Raw genomic sequence first — 21,542 nt, 5'->3', positions numbered from 1 at the left:
ATTTATCTATAGATTTTGTAGAAAGAATTTAAAAGGGATTATAATCCAAAGAATATATCCAACGAAATTTTGGGAGAAAATATTCTAAAAGACGAAAAAATGAAAGAGGGTATGGATTGTGAATGCGTGACGGTTCGTGAACGTGACATCACGCGTCCATGAAACGTGAGTGGCGTGAAAAAACAAACAACAAGCTCTCAATAGGTTGCCTACAGCTGGCTAACATGGCTGACTATTAATATGAAAGTAGGGTGTGTATACACTGAAAAACAAGGGAAAAATCTTCCAATCGGCTGCACTTTCTAATAGATATCTCAACCAAGACTTGAACTTGAACTTTGAGCAAATTATTTACTATTTTGGAATGATATGGGTGTCGAATCAGACGCTGTAGAATAAGCTTGTTTGTAACTCTAGATGACAAAGGTCAAAACCAGCAATGTGCTTCTTGTCAAAGATTCTACGGTCTTGTTAGACATTCTTCTTGAGACATTCATACAATTTTTCTGGATCTACAAGGTGCATGGTTAAGGAGGAAACAGTATAATCTTACATTATTGGGAAGCCTATCCGCTGTTTTGTTCGTCAGAGGAAAAGGAAAAGAAAAAAATATCCACCGTGGTTGGGAATTTTGAATAGAAAGTGAATGAATACGCGGAGCTCGAGAGAGCGGCGTTTGCGATGGAGACAAGCTTAGATAAAATGGTTTTATTTCGGGAAAGAGAGATCAATAATACTACAGGGAGTACTGGAGAATGGATCCATCGTTTTTGTACAAAATTAGGAAACGATTTCTTTTGCGAGGTCGACAAAGACTACATCAAAGACCCTGCGAATCTTGTCTCCTTGAATGAGGAAGTAACATGTTTTTCACAAGCGTTGAATTTAATCCTAGACAAGCCAGATTTTGCCGACGATGACTTTATCCGATTTTCTAAAATATCTTACCAATCGTCCGTGTTGGACAAGACTGTAGCCAGAACCGCCGAGCACCTATATGGGCTTATCCATGCAAGGTTTGCCTTAACCGACAAGGGATGCAAAAAAATGCTTCATAAATACCTCAACGGGGATTTTGGTCATTGCCCTCGAGTTTTATGCTCAAATGCTAATGTTTTACCGATAGGAATGTCCGATCAGCCAGGAGAAGGAATGGTTAAAATTTATTGTCCAAAATGTTGCGAGGTATACGAGCCAAGACAGCTGAAATATTGCTATATCGATGGAGCATATTTTGGAACTGGACTTCCACATATGCTTTTTATGGTCTTCCCTGAATACAGACCAAATCGTACCACAGAAAATTATACTCCAAAACTCTATGGATTCAAGCTACATTCGTCTGCCTTTGAGCAAGATAGCTCGGACAGCGATAAAAAAGCGCTTTCGAAAATGAATGGTACGCCTAGAGTTACAGTAAAAAAAAACAAAACTACGATAATAAATTAAATTTTACGCGAAATTAATTTTACCAGAATTGGTAGTTATTATGCTACATTATTTTTAAAGCATATATTTAAATTTTTCGTGGGATGAAACTATTTTATAGCTTTTGTTAAGAATTTACAGAATGAAAAGCTGTTTAATTAACCTGATTTCAAGATCACCATAGCAACATTGCAGCAAAAAGTTTTCAGTTTCTCGTTTACAATATAAACCACTACAGGTAGTTCCAAACTTTTTCTGAACTGGTTTACTGATGTAAATCTAGAGTTATCTCCATGGAAACAGTCATATATTGCAGACTTATCAATATGCAAAAAAATATATATATATTTTGGCCTTCAAAATCTGTGACAACTAATATATATTTAACTGTGACAGAGAGATTTAAAAAATTATTTGGGATCCAGACGTTTTTTAAAAAATATATTGTTTTCCACTGAAAGCATTTATGAACAGAGTATAGTTTAAGAATTACTAAGCGTCGAAATATGTGAGCATATTTGCATATCTATGCACCTTCTTGCATAATTAACCAATTGCCACTGCTTGTTTATGTGGGGGATAGAATCACCAAATCCAATAGAAAATTCAACAAAATCTGCTCTAAAATGGCCTGGTTTTCAGATATGTGTTAATATGTACTAAAAATATTCTGAGAGTTTGCTGGCTAATCTACTTCTCTTCGTGGATTGATAAGGGTTTTAGAACAATTTTCGGTGAATTTGCATTGATTTGACCCCCTCCGACGACCATGATCCTTTGCGTTGAAACAATAGATTGTTTTAATGTGACGTCATTTTGAAATAGGGCAATTGAAACCCCCACCCCACAAACCCCGGGGACAGAACAGAGAATTTAACTTTCATGTGGAGTCAAACATTGTTGCTGTTAAAATTGCTAAACTCTTAAAGTGTGTGTTATAACTCCCCCATCGTACGTCCATGCATTTCTGCTCTTAAATTCAGGTTGTATTTTCAGTTTTGCCACATTACCTCAGCTCCCTGCCCTATTCCACGGGTCGGGGGTTTCAAAGTAATTTCGCTTTTCCTTCAAAATGGCATTAATGACAGATATTAGTTATTGGACTTTATATGACATTCATGTTGTCTTTCAATGATAACTCACTAACAAATATATTCTGTTTCACTAGGCAAGCATATATAACTCACAGCAGACTGCAAGGTTCCGAACATTATGTAAAATACCCGAGAAAACAAGCCATCAACTAATGTAGCATCAGCAGAATTAATCCCAAGCTGAATATTCATAAAATGTATATAGTTTTAACACCTAATAATATATATATATATACATAAAGAGGTAAATTTTTTTAAAATTTATTCTAAATGTATTAAGAACTTAAAGGTACAGTTTTATAAAACGATTCTGGGGAGGGAACTTGGGATACGTCATACTTCTGCAGCAAGAGTAAAAAATCGATACAATTGCGGGTTAAAAAGTGCAAGGTTTATAAAATTATAATTATAATTTAAAAAAAATTAATTTCCTATTAGAAGTATGAATATTTTTTGTTAAGCATTGATGCTAGGGTTTTTTTCATTGAAAATGTTGTGAAAATGTATTTATTAACTAAGTTATTTCTTAAAAATAAAGTAAATTACTCAAGTTGATTTTGTGACCAGTGTGACAAAATATGCTAAAAAAAGTTTTGAAAATGTTTTCAAATTTCATATTTTCGTAAGTACATCTCAGAGGGCTTTAATATAATCAAACCTTTACAAATTTGGTGACAGCTGTTACAATTGCCAGGTGGGTGGGGTCACTAAGTTTAGAGGTAGTGGTGTGAGTAGTTAGAGAGAGAGGATAGGGGTTCTCATATCATGACTTGTACAATAGAGGCTTTGCATCATCACGTGATGGCAGCCATGACAGTAGCACAACAATTGAACATATCAGGAGCGGAGGAAGCTAAAAATCTTTGGGGGGGCACTGCAAATATCTTTGGGGCACTGAAGATTATATTTAACGCTATGTGATAATGACAATGTCTTGTTTGATTGCAGACGCATGCACCGTAAAACAATGACTCAGCCCCCCAGTTCCGCCGCCCCTGCATATAACAAACAAGCTTCTATTCTTCAATTGCACGTTACATCATCGTGGCTTCTCACGGGGGAGCGTTGGTGCCATTTAACAAAAGATTTCTTATTAGCATCCATTGTTAACGGCATCACAATGGCCACCATACTTTTGTCTTTTAACCCTCTTGGAAATGCTTACAACCCATCAATACTCTATAATCTCAGAATTTTCACTTGATGTTTTTATTCACTCATTAAATCATTACAAAAATGGAAGAAAAAAAACTTTTCCCAAGGAATGTCTCTCTATCACCTATCATTTGTCACAACGCACAAATATTTTGAAGGCTATGAAAAAACCATCTAATCACTCAGCAGCACAACATTAAGGTCAGTTACCTAGGTTACATGAATAGTCAATATACTACGTTAAATAATGATCAAAGACAGCAAATACTTTCAGTAATGCAATCTCCATTCCTTTTGTGTTTAGCTGAATTACTACTCTTCTCAGTAGACCGAGGCAGTTGGAATTTTTTTAATGGCCTTCGTAGCATCTGTTATATTATCCAGAAGTGCATTTCAAATCGACCACGTGATGCCAATTTTGTACCACGAGGACAAGTTTTTTACACCACGTGATTAAAACTTGACTGAATTTTAATCACGTGGTGTAAAAAACTTGTCCACGTGGTACAACATTGGCATCACGTGGCCGATTTGAAATGTACTTCTGGATCACATAAAAGACGCTACGAACGCGATAAAAAAAGCACTGTCTGGGTCTAGTGGGAAGAGTAGTAAATGAAGATCTTATCCATTCCTCGATAACCATCGTTGGGGGATTTAGGAACATGCTAGATGTGATTGGTCAAAAAGCCATCCAATCAGTTGCTATCAGAGTAGCAGTCGCCGGCGCTAACAGGTTTTTTCTTGTAGCTGCGTTTCTTCTTCTTGCGTGGCGTTTCTTCGTCATCATCGCTTGTCGCTTCTTGGGTGGTTTTCTTCTTGCTTTTTTCATACTCAGAGTCGTGGTCACTTCGATCTTCATCGCTGCTATGGCCTTTCTTTTTTGTCTTATTTTCCATGTCATTGTCACTCACTGCGGAAATGAAAAAATATGAAAAAAATGTAAAAATTTATTCCTTCGTATCTTCCATGGCATTTTATCCGTTTGTATTTTACATGTCATTGTCACTCACTGCAAGGGAATGTTAAACCGCACAGCACGGTCAAACCGCACGGCACGGTCAAACCGCACAGCACGGTCAAACCGCACGGCACGGTCAAACCGCACGGCACGTTCAAACCGCACGGCACGGTCAAACCCCAAGGCACGGTCAAACCCCAAGGCACGGTCAAACCCCAAGGCACGGTCAAACCCCAAGGCACGGTCAAACCCCAAGGCACGGTCAAACCCCAGGGCTCGGTCAAACCCCAAGGCACGGTCAAACCCCAAGGCACGGTCAAACCCCAGGACACGGTCAAACCCCACGGCACGGTCAAACCCCAAGGCACGGTCACGGTATCATTTGAACCAATCATAGCTCGAAATCACTATTTATCCAATCAAAATGCCTGGACAAGCCAGCGTCACAGTCGCTTAAAATCTGCTATGAGATTTTAATTTTCTCCCAATTTTAATCATCTGAAGGGCAAAATATTCTCCTGCGTTTGAGAAGATGTATTGATGAAATCTCGGAACGTACCTTTTTCGGCCTCACTGTCTTCAAAGTCACTTGTTCTTCGTCGTCTTTCTTTGTCTTTGCTCTTTTTCTCCTTCTTTCTCTTGTGGTGTCTGGAAGGAAGGAAATATTAGCACGGGAATAGTTCCATTGAAATTCATTTAACACTGAAACAACCTGATCTAAGTCAGGGCAAAGGTTGAACTCACAGGTAGAACTCTGAAAAAACCTCTGGGTTGATCTAAGTCAGGGCATGGCTAACTCACAGATAGAACCCTGAAACAACCTCTGGGCTGATCTAAGTCAGGGCACGGCTAACTCACAGATCAAACCCTGAAACAACCTCTTGGCTGATCTAAGTCAGGGCATGGCTAACTCACAAGTCGAACTCTGATACAACCTCTGGGCTGATCTAAGTCAGGGCACGGCTAACTCACAAGTCGAACCCTGAAACAACCTCAGGGCTGATCTAAGTCAGGGCATGGCTAACTCACAGGTCTAACTCTGATACAACCTCTGGGCTGATGTATGTCAAGCATGGCTGACTCACAGACCAAGCCCTGAGACAATCTCTGAGTTGATCTAAGTCAGCGCACGGCTAACTCACAGATCGAACCCTGAAACAACCTCAGGGCTGATCTAAGTCAGGGCATGGCTAACTCACAGATCAAACCCTGGAACAACCTCTGGGCTGATCTAAGTCAGGGCATGGCTAACTCACAGATCAAACCCTGGAACAACCTCTGGGCTGATCTAAGTCAGGGCATGGCTAACTCACAGATCAAACCCTGGAACAACCTCTGGGCTGATCTAAGTCAGGGCATGGCTAACTCATAGATCGAATTGAAATCCAGCGTGATGGGTTTTGCGTTGGTAGAAAACCACGAGAAAAACCCTTGGAAAAAGGAATAGACTCAACAAACTATACTCGCAATTGATACTGAGTCCAGAAATCGAACACGAGACCGCAGAGGTAAAAGGAGGGTACACTAGTATTTAAACTCCTTTGATTCTCCTAACACTATTACATACACTGGAGTACCATTCTTGATAAAATTCCGTAAACTAATCTAGAAGGGCGTGCCAATCTTGTCAGCAGTGCTGAACTGATTTCCGGCAGCTTGACTTTAACCATGCTTTAACCAATTCTTCCAGACAAGATTACATGTGATATGGCATAAAAAGTTAAATTGAATTAAACGATCGAGTCACCGCGGGGCGTTTGACCGAAATCCGATTACACCATACTTATCTGTTTAAATGCGATAGATTTTTTCCCGAATTCGTGAAATACCCTAGCCTACTACGCAGACGTTCTTAGTGTGTGGAAACGTTGCGTGACACTAGGAACCTCTGCGTAGGAAGTTAGTTATGCCCATGTGTTTCTTGATTACAGACTCGTTTACTCAGGGTTAGCCTTATTTCAGTGTCACAACATTCACAAATACCAACGGTAAAGTAAAGAATGCACAACTTCAACAATACAAACACTTTGAAACTCCACGAACCTTCACTAGAACACGTGAATATTCTAATATAGAATGGAGGCTAGCCCTGAGCAACAGAGAATTCTAAAGGGGAGGGGGTTAGGAATGTTTACCTACACAAAGAATAAAAGTTCAAAAAAAGGGAACAGGGTGACCGAGAGTCATTCAATATTGTGTGACTTTCGTTGTCGTTTATATAAGACGTACCTTGAGCGCCTTGGAGATTCAGACGGCGAACGACTTGATCTTCGCTTACGATCTAAGTCAATGTCACGCTCACGGTCTCTGTCACGATCACGGTCACGCTTATCACGGTGGCGATCCTTGTCACGATCTTTACGATCCTTATCACGGTCACGGTCGCGATCTCTGTCACGCTCCCTGTCACGGTCACGATCCTTGTCTCTAGTTTTTTCACGGCTCTTTTCTCGTTCGCGGTCCTTTTCTTTCGACTTTCTTGGCCTGTCTTCGTCCAAGTCCATGTCATTATCAGACCTGTTGGCACTTTTTTCCGGCTCTTCTTCAGCCGCGTCTTCGGTCTTGTCAGCTGATTTTTCTGTCGACTTTTCTCTTGACCTGTCACGTGATCTCTCCCTCGACCTATCACGAGGCTTCCCCCTTGATCGACTACCACGTGATTTCTCCACCGACCTCGAGCGTGACCTATCGCGGGATCTCTCACGGGTCCTTACGGGAGACTTTTCTTTTGATTTTTCGCGGGATCTCTCTCTAGACCTGCGAGATTTATCGCGGGATCTCTCACGGGACCTTACGGGAGACTTTTCCTTTGATTTTTCGCGGGACCTCTCGCGGGATTTCTCTTTCGACCTACGACTTTTATCGCGGGATCTCTCTCGGGATCGATCCCTAGATTTTTTCCCATAGTCTCGAGATCTGTCACGTGATCTGTCACGTGATCTGTCAGGGGAGCGTGGAGGGGGCCGACGTCTTTCCCTAAAATCAAAATATATCCGTTAATAGAGGGTTTGAAACATCAGGGGGTGGCATACACTACAGATGTGTCGTCTTTCACCGCTGTGCATGAGTCCAACGGTCGGTTCGAGCCCTGAGGACGCCAAATGTGAATTGAGTTTGTTTGATGTGTTGTTCTCTCCTATGCTACGAGGGTTTTCGCCGGGTTCTCCGGTTTCCTCCCTCCATAAACTGAAATCAACATGTGAGTCGAGTGTTCTATGTAAATAATATTCGAATGTAGTAAGAGTGTATATGAAGGATACACGTCCCCACAAGCTTCTACCTTACGAGCTTACCGTGTATAAATACAAAATATATTTATCTTATTTATTTTAATAGACCTCTTAACCTTGCGCGTAATATTACCCCATTTCAAACAACGTGTCTTTTCTTTAAGAATAAATGTCTTGGTCATGACACGTGGTATTAAATGAGATCAGTTGGACCAAGAAATACGACACCATTTTCCATACACTGGTTCACTGGTCGAACACAAAGCGCTCAAGCGAGGCGCCAAGGTACTTTCAAAGGATTATTTAAATTTGTGTTTGACCAGTGAGCCGATATATGGAAAATGGTGAATAGAGGCTTTGATAGGAGGAAGGAATATTTGAATCTGGTGTAATCTGATTTACATGAGAAAGAATTCAGTTTTCCGGGGGAGAACGACTCTATTGTCGTACCTCCTGTCATGGCTGCCATCACGTAATTGATGGGTTGCAAGCATTCCCAAGAGAGTTATGAGGCAAAAACATGGCGGCCATTGTGGTAGCGTTAACAATGGACGCTAATGAGAAATCTTTTGTTAAATGGTACCAACATGGCCGTGATGACGTAACGTGCAATCGAAGAATGGTGCAAAGCCTTTATAATTTTTCTGTGGATTTAGCCTCCAAAACGAGCGCGCCCACATCTAAGACACCTTTACCGTAACTTAACTGACCTGCTTCTTGAACGTCTGCTCCTATCACGTGACAAGGACCTTTCACGTGATCGCCTTCTTCGGTCTCTGAACGAGTCTCTACTCTTGTCCCTGGAGTATTGAAAAAAAAATCATGTTTTCCCGTTAATTCAGTCATTCGTTTTTTTGTTTCTTTTTCAGTTTACTTTTTCAATCAATCATTCATTTTATTTGTCACTATATTTGCGCACCTCTCATTCATTCATACAACCATTCATTTATGCATTCCTCCAAACATCCAACCAACTATCCATTTAGCCGTCACCCCATGCATTTATCCATCCCATTCATCCCATTCCATCCCTTTATTCATTCATCGATTCATTTATTAGTTCATGTTTTTGACCTCAACAACAGTAGTAGTATTGTCTCTTACCAAGATCTCGAGCGTGATCTGCCACGCCCTCTTGATTTCGACCAGGATGGTGATCGTGTTCGGCGTCTGCGAGAAGGAGAACTGGAAAAACGAGAATAAATAAAAAGAATGAAAATGAGAACTACATAAACAGCAGCAACAACAACAGCAACAAAAGCAACAACAACAACAACAACAGCAGCAACAGCAACAACACGAACAGCAGCAACGACACCAACAACAGCACCAACAGCAACGACAACAACAACAGCAACAACAACAGCAGCAACAACAACAGCAGCAACAACAACAAAGCAACAACAACAGCAGCAGCAACAAAAATATTAACAACAACAAGCGAAGTATGAAACTGCAGCAACATTCAAGACAACAACAGCAGCATCAACAAGTATTTTTCCTTATTGGATCTATGGCTTACCGTGACTTTGTTTTCTTTCTTGACCTTGAACGGGATCTGCTTCTACTTCTGCGATCTACACAAACAAACAAGCAAACAAACCGACATCTGCATTAATCAAAAAACAACTAAGAAATTTCACACATAAAAAAAACTGTATTTAGAGAGGGTGACACATGACAGTGGCAACTGTTAAACGTTCTCGCTAGCCCCGCAAACCCCAAACTACATTTCGACGTCAGGCGTTTTCCTTCAAACTTTGGACATTTATCAAGGTGTCATAACAAAGTTGTTGCTGGAAGAGCCGCCATATTAAATTTCATTGATGCCGAGCGTTTCTCGGTGTTTGCGGGCGTTTTTCGGCGCCTGGTTCCTAGCGGTTACAGGTTAGCGGTAAACACGATGCTAAAGGTCTAGATGGGACCGCCATTTCATGTGGTCATCCGAGCCACTGAGAAGGTTTAATGGACAAATATTTTTAGAGCAATGGTAGCACTTATTCAATTTTTTTTTGACGAAGACCCAGAACAAGACCAAGACCTCCTGCAAAAGCTAGCACTGAACCTACTGGGCCAACAAAGACGCTCATTGTCTGATAAAATCATAGGATATATGGACACAACTCAACGAAGAATAGACCTTATTCGTGGTGTGACAATGTTTTCCCAATTCAGCGTGACAAACCTCCAGGATTCATTTTCTTTTGTTTTTACTCTTCGAAAAATTCATGAGTATCCCAAAGGATACGAAAGGATAACGATGATATCCCGACGAGTTTCAAAACAATAGCTCTTCATTCCCCCAGAGGTTTGTCACGTTGAATTGGGAAAACATTGTCACACCACGAATAAGGTCTATTAAGGGTCCTGAATTAGAAATGAGAGGAACTTTAAAAAAGAAAAGTCGCACCTCTCCTTGAACCTCTGTCGCTGTCGTTTTTATCCTTGTCATACTTTGATGCTGGCTTGACAATAGCATGCTTGGAATAACTCACTCTGTTGATATAATAAGTAAGTAAGTAAGTAAGTAATATATTTATTCACATAGACACACTATAAAATAACTGTTATGAAAATTGCATTCTGATTGGTTGGGAGCGCGTGATTTATGAGAACACACAGCACTCACGCGCCCTTTGCATTCTATAAAAGAAATATAAAACTTGCTTGCTGTGCTGTGCTGTGTGGAGTTGTAAAGCACTTGGGGATTGGCAGAACTCCAGAAATGTCGGCCTTCTACCTATCCCCGTGTGCTTTATAACTGCACACAGCACAAGTGCGCGAGAGAATAAAATAAATCATTACTACGAAAAATCACTGAACTTCGGATTATGCATAAATACTCCAAGAATTTTCATTGATGAGTTGCACGCACAGATGATAGATACTGGCTGTAGATAAGCCTTATTTCAGTGTCAAGGTATTTAGCTAAAAGCTACAGAACGGTAAGCTAATTGGGGAAACTATAAAATAGCTATATCAATTAATGACAAAAAATAAATAATTGTATTAAGAATATATAGAGATCATCACATGTTAAGAGCTTGATATTGTTTTTATCTATGAGTTTGCATATCATATTGCGAACGAGGAAGTCTGCAAGCGAGTGATTGATATGATAATATGAAAAACGAGTGAATAAAAAGATATCAAGCTCTTAACATGCAATAATTTGTTAACATATTAAAATATAATTATTATTTGGTATTAAAGACTAAAACAACTCATAATTGCATTCCACGTGTATGTGATTAAAAGGGAGCCAAAATGCCAGCATACTAAAGACTACAGTTGGAATGTTAATTGGAGTTTATCATTGAAAATGGGTGGAGCAATCAAACAAATAATGGATCATATCTAATGTAAGTAACCCTTGTAAAACAAAGACAATATCTTGATAAAGTGTTTCAAACATAAATTATTTAAAACATAGAAATGTTCTTGGACATACTTGAGTTGACGGCCACCAAAATAGACACTGTTGTACTGTAGTGCTGTGAGAACAGACGATGACTCTGTAAACTCAAGGTAGGCACACCTGCAAAAATGATCAAAAATAATCAATCAGCAAAATTTCAAGTACAATCTGTTTTAATACTTTATGCCCTATGATGCTTCTCTTTCTCCTTTCACTCTCCAAATTTTTCTTACTTTCCATTATTAGGGTTCGTGCTGAGGTAACCATTTAAAATTCAAGGACTATGCAAGGAGTATACAAGAAATGAATTTTCAAGGAGTATGTTCAGCTAACTATGCCAAGGTTTTACACGGTGGTTGCACATGGCCAACTTTCAGATTCTCCAATCTTTCTGACTAGATCTATTTCAGAACCATGCAAGTAATGATCAAAGCAAAAATTCAAGGAGTTTTCAAGGAGTTTCGCTAAAATCATAAAATTCAAGAGCTTTTCAAGTGCACTTGAAAACTTGAATGAAATTCAAGGAGTAGCACGAACCCTGCATTTTTCAAGCAAGGTTAACGTTTTCTTGTGCATGTTTCCCCATTTAAGACCACATGTCAATTCTTTGGGTATAATTTCTTTATTTTCTTTATTTAGCGGTTGCGACACATGAATATGGATACAACTCATTCTTGAGACACTAACATGTGGTTTGAAATGGGAAAACATTACACCAAAGTTTTAGAGCTCTATGATTATCATTCTTACTTTGTTTCCTCAGATTCTTCTTCAAAGAGTCTTATAAACTTGACTTCTCCACAGGCAGAAAAGAAAGATAGAAGCTGCTCAGCAGAAATCTGCAGCGAGAAAAGAAAGAAATATGTCAGACAACTGGGAAAAAACAAACTGGAAATGCTGGGTAGAAAACAAATGGTATGCATCATTCCGAAAGTTCTTCGGTCTTCTGATTGAGGTACATGTAATCCACTTATTCCTGCTCTTCCTCAAACAAACAAGCAAACAAGCAAACAAACAAACAAGCAAACAAACAAACAAGCAAACAAACAAGCAAGCAAGCAAGCAAGCAAACAAACAAACAAGCAAACAAACAAACAAGCAAACAAACAAACAAACAAACAAGCAAACAAACAAACAAGCAAACAAACAAACAAGCAAACAAACAAACAAGCAAACAAACAAACAAGCAAACAAACAAGCAAACAAACAAACAAGCAAGCAAGCAAGCAAGCAAGCAAACAAGCTAGCAAACAAACAAACAAACAAGCAAACAAACAAGCGAACCAACAAACAAGCAAACCAACAAACAAGCAAACCAACAAGCGAACAAAGAATTAAACAAAAAAAAAAAAAATGAAAAGTCATAGTTTTACTCACACTCTTGTCCATGTTGCTGACAAATACAGTCCTGCGAATTTCTTCCAACTTGTGAGAGTCTGCGACATCAGTCAACGGAGGAGGTTGCGGCATTGAGGCTGGGACAGTAATAGTCGTTCCACCAGTAGTGATAATCTATTCCATAGATACAAATAAAAAACTAAGTACATGTATGTAGGCATTGGTAGGCGTGGGTTGCGGCATTGAGACATGAATAGTAATAGTCATACTACTACTAGTGATAATCTTAAAATTAGTATGTAGCATCAATGTACAAACAAACAGTAGATCTTTTCCAACTTTTCCAACATTATTTGAGTGCATGACGACAAAAGAAGTACATTTACTGTAATAAATTTATCTACTTTAAACCCCGGTGGGGGGGAGGGAGGGTTAGTCTTGCCCGTTTAGGGTAGGGATGTGCTGCTGAGCCCTCTGAACCCTGACCCTGTTCCAGAGTAAAATGTGTGTACACAATGTACCTGCGGTGCCATGTGAGGTAGAGGTATCAAGGTTCCTTCAGTAGAAACATCTCCAATCATCTCTGGTCTGGTCAAAGAATCTTTAATAAACAAGGTTAATATTATAATAACTTAATAAGTTACAAACGATAAATATATTCTAAAGCATCTTTACATCAATATAATCATAAAACAAAATATATTATTAATGTTCTTAAGAAAATTGATATTCAAAAATATTAGTAATTAAGAAAAGAATGAAAATTAAAAAATGCCTCCTAGTTATATTTACATCAAACTTAGGGGGAGGGGGGGCACACTTCAACCAAAAACGGTTGCTAGTAATAATGGCCTTTTGTAACAACAGGTCATGTGACCCTACCCCCTGTAAAAAGAGACGTTGTGTCAAAATGAACACCAGATATTGAAAGAGCACCTCAATATTAGTAAGAAGGCAAAGTTTTAGCTTATGACATGTAACACAGGAGAAATGAGATTATACAAAATCAAATATTTTATAAGCATTTGTATGGGTAAATTGTGCTTTTGCCATCCAACACATTTCGCCATACAAATCCTTATAAAATATTTGATTTTGTGTTTAATGCTATTTCTCCTATAGTCAACATTATATGTTACAGAAAACAAGTGAATACAAAGATATCAGGCACTTAACATGTAATACATGTACATTGTTTGTTACACAAATGAGGTCGACAAAATCACAAAATTTTCAGTTTCAGTGTTTACCATTAAAGGATATCAAATCACTTTACTGATATGTTTTTTATTCACAACTTTATCATATGGATATCAATAAAAGTGTAATAAAAATATACACCTAATTGAAAAAATGTTGTCGGGTTCAAAAAAGGTTATATCATCAAAGCTAAGACCGAAGGGGAGCATGGGAAGACAATCAATTATGCTAATTTCATGCGTATTGCAGATTTCCCTTCCTGTGCACATTTTATACATCATGGCTTTGGCATGTTGTTAATCTAGGTCGACCGACTTTGCTCTACTGTGCATTTTTACATGTCTATATGCAAACATAATACACATTTCGGAGTACCCAAAATCCTTTTCGGTCTTAGCTTCGATGATATGACCTTCTCAAACCCGACTATGTTTTTTCAATTACATGTAGGTGTATATGTATACAGTACTGTACCTTCAGGTATTGGAATGATAATCAGATGCTTGTCAATAAACACAGTGTTGGTGAGGTGTTGTGCAATATCTGTACTTGACGGCTCTTTAAACTTCACGAAACAGACCCGTGACTGAACTGGAATGGCAGAGTACCTGAAAACAAGTGTAGTAAGAAGTTATAATTTCATACATGTACACCTCTTTCCTTTAAGCAAAATTTCATTTGTCATTCCCTAGAGTATCATTTCTTTGCTTGATAGCTGCACATGAGAAGACACATGAATATAGATACAGTGCAAACAATATACACTTAATGTCTGGTCGCGAGGGAAATAGTTTTGTTTTCCCGAGAGTCTTGATGTTTCACGAGGCGAAGTCGAATTAATTTTGTTCCAGTTACTACAGACTGAATTCAGTCCTTTCACAGGACTTTACCAGGTCTCAAGTAACATCATGTGACCCAAAAATAGCCCATTGATTGGCTGGTTTACTTATGAATTATTAATGCCTATGAGAAAACCCCTTGAAGCACAAGAAATCCAACAAGGAACCGTGTGAAAATGGTCCAGAGATATAACCCATGTCCAAAGTGACAAGAAGTAGTGCAACCGTTAGCTGTCAATTCATTATGGAATCGGCCTTTGAAGAGACGATTTCTCCCTCCCACGTTAAAAAGTAAACTCTTTCCCCTTGGGCTTCCTGTGGTTTTCGCCTGATTATTGAATCGCTACATCATTTTTAAGCAAAATTTTATCTTTTTAAAGGGATATATCACATTTTAAACTTAAAGATTATTTTAGGACTAAATCAAATCGTCTAAAGTTTAAGAATTGTTTTAGATTTTCAATCAAAGTTTTACTTACTCTGGGAAAAGTTTCAAGTCTTCAATCTCGCCAAGAAAGCCAAATAAAATCCTCATTTGGTCAGTTGTAGCGTTAGGAGCAACGTTTGTTACTTGTATAACCCTCGTAGAGAGGGCTCCTTCGCTCACTGTCATTTTTTCAAGAGATTTTTTTGGACTAAAATCTTCCTTCTTCAACAAAACACATGCAGCTTTTCTTTGGGAACTGATCGAAATGCGCATGCGCATATTTTCCACCCAACACAGGTAGCCCGCATGAAAATATTTTGAAGAGATAACAAGCTAAAAACTAGTGTGAGCTGCGTCGGTGTTCCTAATGAAACAGTAATGATAAAAAGGTAAATTATACACCGTGAAAAGATGAAAAAAAAACTTGAAAAAAACTTGAAAATATTTTGGATCATTCCCGTACCCAGACCTCCTCGACTTCGTGCTTAAGAAATTAATTGGGGTTCCTGTGGTAGGGGTTATCAGTTCAAAGCAAAACAAACGACACACATGGACCACAATCAAACGTGTAAAAAAACTCAAATTTTACAATATGCTTGCTACAAATAGGGCTTTTTCCATCCTAGGACTCACCTTCAGTTCATTTAGAAGGTTATTTATGCCTGCAGCTCGCACAAATAATGGATATTTAAAGAGAAATTTTCATATATCTCGAGGTAAGATTAGAAGTCACCTCAATTTTCTCAGGAATACGGTTGAAAAATGATCAAATTTTGATTGTTCATATTTATGATTATGCATTAATTTCTGTTTCGTTAGGGCCTTTATTAACAGGTGATTACGAATGGCAGGATCCAAAATCGCCCGAGGAAGTGTGAGTTCAATTTTTTGGCTATCATTAGGTTATACATGTAGTAACTTCTGGTGTGTCAGACTTAAAGCTTACATAACGTTCTTCTTTGAGCGGAAAAAAAGAAAAGAAAAGAAAAATGCATAGCCCATAGTTATTATTTTAGCATTCGTGTTGATATTTAATGGATATTATTATTAAATACTAATTTAGTTTTGGTGCATGCAATTCTTAATGGCAGACCACATGCAATTCCTTTAGCATTATTTCTTTATTTTTTAAAGGATAGAGTGAGTGGACCTCTTAAACTTAAGCGTAATGTTTTCTGATTTCCAATCATGTGTCATTCTCTTCAGAATAAGATTCTTTGTTTTAACCGTTAAATAACGAAATGATACTCTATGGAATGACACATGCTCTGAAATGGGAAAACCTTATGCACAAAAAATCTGTAAGGAAATATTGAATAGAGTGTCACTCTCTTGAGCTTCAGAACATAGTTTGATCCATTCCCATGCACACTCCCATCCTTTTCCTTACTAACCCTGGATGAAATATTGGTAAAGCTGGGTTTTCAGCAATATGACCCAAGCATTTAAGCATAACCATTACTTAATCCTTTTATATTTGGGTAGAACAAAAAGTTCAGTTAAACTTAGTGGAATCTGCTCTTGTATACATGTATGCTAATTGTTATGCTTGTGCCCGGGGAATACTCTTGCAAGTTTAGGGTAGGGATGTGCCGCTGAGCCCACTGAACCCTGACCCTGTTCCAGAGAGGAGAGAGCGTGATTTCATAAACCCTGTCCCAGAGTGAGCATGATTTTATATACCCTGTTCCAGAGTAGAATCGCTGAAAACCATACCCAGTTTGGCAGCACATACCCATATAGCAAATATAAGGGAGTACCCCCCCTCTCCGGGTGCTTGTGCTGCTAGTGAAAACCTGGCCTAACCCCAATCTTGTCTGGAAATGGGAGAGATTAAGGCTGTAATATCAGCAGTGATTTAATTTTCATTACCAGGGTGAATATAACATACATAGACTCCAAGGGAAACAGAACAGAAGTAAAAGGCAAAGTAGGTGATAATGTGATGTATCTTGCTCACCGGTACAACATACCCATAGAAGGTAAGAAATGAAAATAAACTAACTCGTGAATAAAAAGAAAATGTGTGCACATGCTGTGTGCAGCAATAAAGCAAGCTGGGGTTGGCAGAATATGAGGTACACATAGCGGAGTGCTTCTTGACACTTCTCAAGTGTTCTGCCAATCCCCAAGTGCTTTATAACTCCACATGTCAACAGAGCAAGCAAGTTTTTAATTTCTTTTATTAAATACAAATATTACAATAACCGTTATTTTAGCTAGGAATCACGCAACTGAAAGTGGGAAAGTGGGGAAAGTTAAAGACAGGATTTGTGTACTCATTTTTGTACCTTTCTTTTTTTTTTAATTTTTTTTTCTACCAACTGTAAAATAATTGTTTAAAAAAACTGTGTAAACGTACCAGACATTTTGGATGTTTGTCCTTTGTTTATGAGGTAGTCCTTTTTACTGTGATGGATGATCGACTAATGTCCAAAATGTCAGTACAGTTACAATTATTTACCACACAGACACCAGGCCCAACTACTAACTGATATAGTTATTATCTTTTTATTTTTGTAGGCGCCTGTGAAGCTTCATTAGCCTGCTCAACATGTCATGTGTATGTCAAAGATGAATATATGGATAAGTTGAATGAACCAGAAGAAAAGTAAGTTAGTATATCACTTTTGAACAAAACAATCATCAGCTGACATTGAATGGCTTGATTATAATAATAATGAATTATAAAGTTATGCTGAAACTTGGCTAGAATTTTTGAAGGGATTATACCATGACCTCTTGAAGAAAGTTAACCCATCATGGCATAGAGTGAAATTATCAATGAATCAAACTTATCAATTAAAACTTGAAGCAATAAGGAGCAAGCAGTGAGACCTAGAAAAAACTTAGAGGTTATTGATATTACCATGGGAGAGAGATTATGATTGGCTACAGCCAATATGATACTGATTTTCCTCTATCCTGATTGGCTAAAGTTTTTTTAATCTTAAATTTTGTTTATACACTCAATTTATACACTCAATTGAAAAATCGTTGTCGGGTTCAGAAACATAGAACAAAATGACTGAGACAGAAATGCCACATGGGAAATACGCTAATCAGATGCATGCTGTGACCGGCGACCTGTGACATCATCCACTGTTCTTAATACCCATTTGGCATATATTCTAAACCGACTGCATGGATGGCGCAAATGAATAAATTACAATGAAGTTATGTCATTCCCTATGTGCCATTTCGGTCTCAGCCTCATATGTTCTATGTTTCTGAACCCGACAACGATTCTTCAAACGAGTGTACATTGTAGTCCTATAGTTAGTAGGTATATATAAAGGCAATTTGTTACTTTACTAGGGGATAAAAGTCATTTTACACTTATATATAAAAGCAAATTAATAATAATACACAGTAATTATGCACCAACTTTAAATCTTGATAAATTCCATTACATTTTGATTGTTTTGTTTCTTTTTTATAGAGAAGATGATATGCTTGACATGGCTCCCTTCTTACAAGAAAATTCGAGATTAGGTTTGTCAACTTTTTATTGACATGTAGTAGGAAAAAACAATAGAAATCTTCTCCCTTTAACAGGGATAGCAGAGCAATTTATAAAGTGGGAGGGGGGGTTGGGGGCTTAGGATCAATTTTATGTGGGAGGGCAGGGGGGGCTAGTCTGTTTTTCTTCATAACAAAACTCAGATTAAGAGAAAATGAAGTGTCATTCTTGAAAAAAATTACAAGTTCTCCTACCCCTCCCCCCTGGCTCTACCATCCCTCTTTTTTATGGGATGGGAAGGAAAGTAGGTAAAAGTGAGTTTTGTCTGTTTATGTGTGTATTGGAGTGGCATTGGTGGAAATTAATTAATGGGGCTAGACTTAGGAATTGCCAGGGCAAGTGGTAGCTAGCTATATATTATTATAGTGGGTTAATTTGTGAGCTTAATTAGTGGGCCTGTTAAGGGTTGGGAGCAATGGATTAATAATAATGATAATAATAATAATGATAATAATAACAAATAATAATAATAATGATAATAATAATAATAATAATAACAAATAATAATAATAATAATAATAATTCATCAAAGAGTAACATTCAGACTGTGTACTTTAGTATACAAGGCCCTTCATAACATGGCCCCCCAGTATATTAGTAATATGTTTAAGCTGAAATCTTCAGTTTGTAATAGGATAACTAGAAGCATTGCAAATAATGATTTATGGCTACCTAAAGTTAAGTTATGCATCAGTAGAAATTGTCTGCCCTATAGTGGGGCAAAGGCTTATAATAATTTACCTACTGCTTTAAGAAATATTGAGCAATTTAAGAGTTTTAGAACGGAACTCTACAAATATATGTTAAATAAATCATAATTATAAATAGTATCTTTTCTCAATAGTTTAGTGTATATTTAAATTTTGTAGTTTAGATATTTATATTAGCTTCACATATTTTTGTATTTTTATATTTCTTGATGACCCAATGTAAGATTAGCTTTGCTAAATTGGTTTTTTATCATCGTTAAATAAAGTTTATTATTATTATTATTATTATTATAATGAGCAGATGATAATAATAATAATAATAACAATAATAACAATGTTTAAGCAGGGGGCGCACAACACCAAGGTGTTTTTTTGTTTTTGTTTTTTTTTGTTTTTTGTTTTTTTCTGTTTTGTTTTTTGTTTTTTTGTTGTTGTTTTGTTTTGTTTTTGTTTTGTGTTTTTTTTTTTGTTTTTTTTCTTTTTTGTGAGATAGATAGTGAAAGTGGCCAGTTGATGGTATAAAAAAGGGTACATGCATAAAGAAAATCAAATCCCGTAATATATATATATATATTTATTAATAAATCCTTGCAGTTGCCATTCTTGGGAACTCCGAGTAAGGCCCATTGCTTCCCTGGAAATGTAAATACTTTCTTTCCCTTTTATCAGTTATCAAAAAAGGACGACAAAACTACAAACCTTACTTCCCATAGTTTTCAAATAAATTTCAAACTTCTTTTTGTATTTTTAGGTTGTCAGATTATTCTAACCAAGGACCTTGAAGGACTTGAGGTCACTCTTCCTAAAGCTACAAGAAACTTTTATGTGGATGGCCATGTACCTCAACCTCATTAGATTAGACAATTAACTTTAATCTTAAGAATTTATTCAATATATAGAGGTTATCAGTCAGCTAAGCATCTGATATTGCTGCGTATTTCTACGAGTCATGGAGCATTTTGGCAAACCTATAGGTGAGCCAATGCAAAGCCGTATCAGATGCTTAGCCTACTAATAAGTTGCTTGTCATTGTATTCTGCAAAGAAATGCTCAAACTCTCTCTATACCCTATTGTACCCAGCACAAGCAGGCGATGAGCAGTGCTGATACAGTTTCATATCAGGCATGGCCTTTTTCCATATCACACACTTTCTTTGCAGAATTAAATGATAAAAAGCTTAATAGCCCTTAAACAAAAATTGTTTCAAGTCGAGGCATTTTTGTGTCAATATCAAAATGCCTAAAAACTGACCCAAATGCAACAATAATGTTTGAAGGAAATAGAGTGTAACTCTTAATCTATTGTCTTGCTTGGAAAAAATAAAAGCTGATACTATTCTTTTTGTTAGGGGGGTGGGGGGAGATTACAATAAGTTACTGTATTTATCAATTTTTATCATAAATGAAATAATATTAATTTCATTCCAAGATAATACTATACAATGCACATCTATTTTAATTCTGTTTTATAAATAAAATTTCTGCATTAAAACTGCATTAACACCAGCGAATGTTTTAAGCATGATGGATATTTTTTGAAAAAGATGTTTATAATTTATCTAAAGCTTTAGAAATATTATTATTTTCTAATCTGTAGGGGTGGGGTTGGTCTGAAGAGAGTTTAGGACTCGTACTTCCTAGTTCTATTACAGTGCGGAGACTCGAACCATGAACACAATCTGCAAGGTTTTTTTGACATTTTTTCATAACTCTGCAATCAAAGCTGTCTGTAGAAACAAAGGAATCAAGCATTTTTAGGTGCCATCCAATCACACCAAATAGCAGAAAATCTTTAGATGTTTTATTTTTAGCTCACTCAGTAGAAACTTTCAATAATTTACAGAAATTAATAAAAATATTGTTCATTGACGAAGTAGCTGTTGTATGAAATAATTGATACACTTTATATTGTAAATTTTTAAAAACTTTAATTGCAACAATAACCCAAGAGACTCTGAAATTGCACGAAAAAATGTTGGAACCTCCATAAGAATCTGTCTTCTGATTGGATGATTTGAAAAATGTTAAAAAAACTTGAAGCGTTCTTGGTTCTTGTGTGCGCACAGTAATTAGTTTGAACAACCTCCATGGAATGTGATTATTTTCTCTAAATCATATGAAAAGGAATTTTGGTTACTTGTATTTATAACTGAAGCTTACTACTAATTTTTAATCATAATAAATGTTGTACGATAAATATTTGTTAATTATTTTGGAAA

At 37.2% G+C, this 21,542-nt stretch overlaps 3 protein-coding genes across 3 annotated transcripts; 2 read left to right on the top strand and 1 right to left on the bottom strand.

Annotated features, from left to right (window-relative positions):
• The first annotated feature begins 210 nt into the window (after positions 1–210).
• On the top strand, positions 211–3,077 carry LOC116302782 (casein kinase II subunit beta). Its single transcript, XM_031712151.2, has 2 exons — positions 211–1,399; positions 2,597–3,077. The coding sequence occupies exons 1-2, from the start codon at positions 682–684 to the stop codon at positions 2,608–2,610; spliced, it is 732 nt and encodes a 243-aa protein (XP_031568011.1). The 5' UTR covers positions 211–681; the 3' UTR covers positions 2,611–3,077.
• Positions 3,078–3,715: 638 nt separating this feature from the next.
• On the bottom strand, positions 3,716–15,343 carry LOC116302769 (uncharacterized). Its single transcript, XM_031712138.2, has 13 exons — positions 15,143–15,343; positions 14,299–14,432; positions 13,146–13,225; positions 12,664–12,798; positions 12,037–12,125; positions 11,320–11,406; positions 10,279–10,364; positions 9,391–9,445; positions 8,973–9,053; positions 8,579–8,668; positions 6,868–7,614; positions 5,198–5,286; positions 3,716–4,590 (listed from the first exon to the last, which is right to left on the bottom strand). Exons 1-13 carry the CDS (start codon positions 15,274–15,276, stop codon positions 4,376–4,378), a joined length of 2,022 nt encoding a protein of 673 aa, XP_031567998.2. The 5' UTR covers positions 15,277–15,343; the 3' UTR covers positions 3,716–4,375.
• Positions 15,344–15,611: 268 nt separating this feature from the next.
• On the top strand, positions 15,612–21,515 carry LOC116302765 (adrenodoxin-like protein 1, mitochondrial). The gene is made up of 6 exons (XM_031712133.2): positions 15,612–15,806; positions 15,910–15,964; positions 16,966–17,072; positions 17,614–17,701; positions 18,533–18,585; positions 20,075–21,515. Exons 1-6 carry the CDS (start codon positions 15,683–15,685, stop codon positions 20,176–20,178), a joined length of 531 nt encoding a protein of 176 aa, XP_031567993.1. The 5' UTR covers positions 15,612–15,682; the 3' UTR covers positions 20,179–21,515.
• The last annotated feature ends 27 nt before the right edge of the window (positions 21,516–21,542 follow it).

Source organism: Actinia tenebrosa, unplaced genomic scaffold (genome assembly GCF_029948245.1).
Source record: "Actinia tenebrosa isolate PJP-AT-01 unplaced genomic scaffold, QUT_ActTen_1.0 PGA_scaffold0__85_contigs__length_37466705, whole genome shotgun sequence".
NCBI lineage: Eukaryota > Metazoa > Cnidaria > Anthozoa > Actiniaria > Actiniidae > Actinia > Actinia tenebrosa.
Note: the sequence above shows the minus strand (reverse complement) of the source record. Positions and strands in the feature narration are given on the sequence as shown.

Bases quoted from the DNA above. Each gene is read 5' to 3' on its own strand.
- LOC116302782 (XM_031712151.2), top strand. From the start codon at position 682: ATGGAGACAAGCTTAGATAAAATGGTTTTATTTCGGGAAAGAGAGATC.
- LOC116302769 (XM_031712138.2), bottom strand. From the start codon at position 15,276: ATGACAGTGAGCGAAGGAGCCCTCTCTACGAGGGTTATACAAGTAACA. The intron at 14,433-15,142 runs GTAAGTAAAACT...ACTTGTTTTCAG, and splicing joins GACTTGAAACTTTTCCCAGA to GTACTCTGCCATTCCAGTTC. The intron at 4,591-5,197 runs GTACGTTCCGAG...TCATTTCCGCAG, and splicing joins AGACAGTGAGGCCGAAAAAG to TGAGTGACAATGACATGGAA.
- LOC116302765 (XM_031712133.2), top strand. From the start codon at position 15,683: ATGCTTGCTACAAATAGGGCTTTTTCCATCCTAGGACTCACCTTCAGT. The intron at 15,965-16,965 runs GTGAGTTCAATT...TTTCATTACCAG, and splicing joins CCAAAATCGCCCGAGGAAGT to GGTGAATATAACATACATAG. The intron at 17,073-17,613 runs GTAAGAAATGAA...TTATTTTTGTAG, and splicing joins GTACAACATACCCATAGAAG to GCGCCTGTGAAGCTTCATTA.